The 3,551-nt window shown below is 28.9% G+C and overlaps 1 protein-coding gene across 1 annotated transcript in view; it reads left to right on the top strand.

Moving 5' to 3' along the window:
- LOC113386417 overlaps nt 1–2,425 on the top strand; it is a 26,171-nt gene extending 23,746 nt beyond the window's left edge. The window contains exons 6-7 of the mRNA XM_026624198.1: nt 320–511; nt 2,300–2,425. Coding sequence (XP_026479983.1) covers nt 320–511; nt 2,300–2,347 — 240 coding nt within the window. The 3' untranslated portion in view covers nt 2,348–2,425. The remainder of the gene's footprint in view (nt 1–319; nt 512–2,299) is intronic.
- The last annotated feature ends 1,126 nt before the right edge of the window (nt 2,426–3,551 follow it).

The following is a 3,551-nucleotide window of genomic DNA, read 5'->3' as shown; positions in this document are numbered from 1 at the left end:
TATTTCGGAAGCCATTTCGATTAACTCCATACTCTGTATAATGTAATCGTTTCAGTAACCTGTATCTGTTCTGGCCGTGCATCAACGCTTCTACATTTATATTTGAATTCATATTATCAGGGAAATTTTAAAAAACATATATATTACATCATCGCCTTTCTCAACTTTTTGTTTTATGGAGTTAATCGATGTGTGCACTGAGCGGCTCAAATGTGTGTATCACGAGTGTTATCATTTTACTATCTTGTAAAAGTAGCAAATAAGTTTTACTTCAATCACTTATGATCCTTACGCGCACTCTTTTTTCTATTTTTTCTAGGATTCCAAACACCACCTATCAGCTCAGTCGAGTGATCAACGCCAAAATTCTGCCGAAACCGAAGCATCGACAACATCAACTGTAGGGTCTTTCTCACATTGTCCAAGTGAAAGACCAAAAGCAAGACCCACCATCACAGTAACTTCGGCACAACTGCCCATAGGACCCACCAGCTCGGAGGAATCAGCAAAGGTGAGAATTTTTTAAGAAAATCATTGTCATCATTGTCATAGATATAAGTATAAATATAAATATAAAAAATATCCGTCACCATCAGTCACAAGTTTCACAAATTTAGATCAGTAAGAACTAGGGAATGCAATACCGATGGAAAATTTCAATACCGGTATTTCGGTAATTTTTCATTTTAAAACCGGCTAAATTACCGGTATTTTTATTACCTCAAACAAACGTAAACAAAATTGAAAGTTACTAGTACAAATATAAAAAAAATGTATATACAACTACAACTATATTCAACTAAACAATAGAATAAAACAATAAGTTTAATTTTTTAAATAATAATTTAACAAAAGTATATGCAATTTAATTAATTCATTATCACTATATTGAGTACTTTTCACCAAAAGCAAACTTATGAGTAAGAAAGACCAAAAACTCATAAAAGATCATATTACATTATTATAATAAACTGTATTGTCTGTATCCGATGTGTTAAATTAGCATAATCTCCAATATTTAAAAAAAATAATTTTTCTACACTAATTTAAGATCGGATTCTTTGTCGAGATAAATAATAAGTTACTATAATTGTTAAGTATTGTTATTTAAAACAATGTGATGCTTCTATAGTATTTTCAAACGTTTTCGAAAAATAATATTTTATAATTGTAATAGAAAGCAAATATATTTAGTAATTATCATAATTATTAGATAGTTTGCTCGTGACTCGAGTTTCTTTTATAATTTTTTTCTAATTTGCTCGTCAGTAGAGTCCTTTCAAATTTTGCTAGTCAGTATAGTCTTTTTTTTTAATTTTGTTCGCCAGTAGAGACTTTTTTTAATTTTGCTCATTTTAAAATTTTGATCACCAGTAGAGACTTTTTTAATTTTGTCCGTCAATAGAGTTCCTTATTATTTTAAAATTTTCTAGCTCAAGCAAAAAAATTCTTTATCAAGGGCTGTTTACCACTAAAACTTTTCTTAGAATTTCATGAACCATTCATCTTTATTTTAATTTTTTATATTTCGGAGTTGCAAAACACATACAACCTTAAATTTTCACCCTTTTGCTACAAATTCTTATATATTATGTAATAGTCATTTCAGTCTAGATTCTTAGAAATATTTTAAATGGTAAAACGTTTTTGCCGGGCCAACTAGTATATATATATATATATATATATATTGCAGACCAATCGTTGAATTAAAAAAGATCAAATAGAAAAATTATTTATTCCAATAAACGTTTCAACACTTGATGTGTGTCATCATTCAGTAATCTAAAAAACATATAACAAATACAAGGTTGATGATGATAAATACGTATAAAGTAAGAAAAAAATAAAGATTACGCAGTATGATATAAAATATTTTGGCGCAAATATCACATAAAAAACCGTTACATTTTTACATAAGATGAAACAAACATCATTATCCATCAGTCAAATTCTATTTATTGTAACACGATATGAAGCCCTTTGGAAAGCAATAAATATTCAGTTTAATGACGAGTTCAGATAATATTTGACATTTGTTTATCCTATAGAATCACTTGAAGATATAGCTGTTTATGCGATTATGGAATTTAAAGATAAATTTGTTCCGAGAAGTTTAAACTTTAGTGTATTATGTATCAAATAGCGCTTATGTAAAAATACCGAAAATAACGATATTTTTGTAATAAATACCGCCGAAAAATCGAGCGGTTTACCGGTAATTCGGTATACCGGTATACCGGTATTGCATTCCCTAGTAAGAAATGTGAGTTTTATTTTATTTACTGTAATGTTTTTGCAGGATTCGCCTGGCAAAACGGCACAGCCCATGTCAGAGACAATGTGCTGATAGCGAAAGAAATATAAAACATGGAAAGTTTTTAAAGATTTTGCGAAGTGTTATTTGCATATGGTAGTTATTACGTTAGTCGCGGATTTAGAGTCGTCGATTAAAAGTTGCACGTTGCAAAATGGAATTTGTAGTGCATTAAAAATTGTAATGATGAATTGTTAAATTCGATAGCCTAAACCTGATCTAAATTATGTATTTTGTGTAAAGACGAAGGTCTATGGTAGGCTTATAAATCTGGTGTTAAATTATTAAGCTACAGATCGTTTGGATCTAAGTTTATTAACACGTAAGATTTTCAAAAACTTAATGTTTTCTGTACTTTAAATATTAGTGATCATGATCTCGATGATCTAAGATCGTAAGTCTTTCAGATCTAACGATTGATGATACAAAACCTTTTACCTTAAAATTGCTTGAAATTCCAAGGCCAGGAAAATCCATAATTTAAAAATATTAATTCTAATATGAACTCCAAGGTTTAAAAATCTTAAAATTTTAAGATCATGAAATTATAAAGTTTTGAATGATCTTAAAGTTTAAAATCTTTTGATATTTACTGCATTTTTGAGGCTTCAGGCTTTAGGCATTTTAGTTTGATTATCTTGAAGTTTCAAGGCCTTTAGTATTCGTAATATCGAAGTTTCAAGGCCTTTAGTTTCCACAATATTGAATTTTTAAGGTTTTAATTACAACAATATTCAAGTTCCAAGGCCTTTAGTTTTCATAGTATGGAAGTTGTAAGGCCTTTTTAATATCAACAATAATAATAATATTCAAGTTCCAATGCCTGCACTTTTCATAATATCGAAGTTGAAAGTCTTTAGTTTCAATAATATAATATTTAACATTTATGGCCTTTAGTTTTCGTTGTTTTGGCGTTTTAAAGCCTTTATTTTCAATAATATCAAAGTTCCAAGGCCTTTAGTTTCACCAAAAGCCTTTGGTTTTTTTATATTAAGGTTCCAAGGCCTTTAGTTTCCACAATGTCGAAGTTTTAAGTCTTATAATTTCTACAATATTTATGTTCCAAGGTCTTTAATTTCAACAATATTCAAGTTCCAAAGGTTTTAGTTTCTATAATATTAAAGTTCCAAGTCCTTCAGGATTCATAATATCGAAGTTTCAAGGCCTTTAAGATTTATAATATCGAAGTTCCAAGAACTTTAGGATTCTGAATATTTAGTTTCCATAATATCGAAGT

The sequence above is a fragment of the Ctenocephalides felis genome, unplaced genomic scaffold (assembly GCF_003426905.1).
Source record: "Ctenocephalides felis isolate EL2017-DRISC unplaced genomic scaffold, ASM342690v1 CF-g0.4_SCAFFOLD_03571, whole genome shotgun sequence".
Taxonomy (NCBI): Eukaryota; Metazoa; Arthropoda; class Insecta; order Siphonaptera; family Pulicidae; genus Ctenocephalides; species Ctenocephalides felis.
This window is presented reverse-complemented; position numbering and strand designations above follow the sequence as displayed.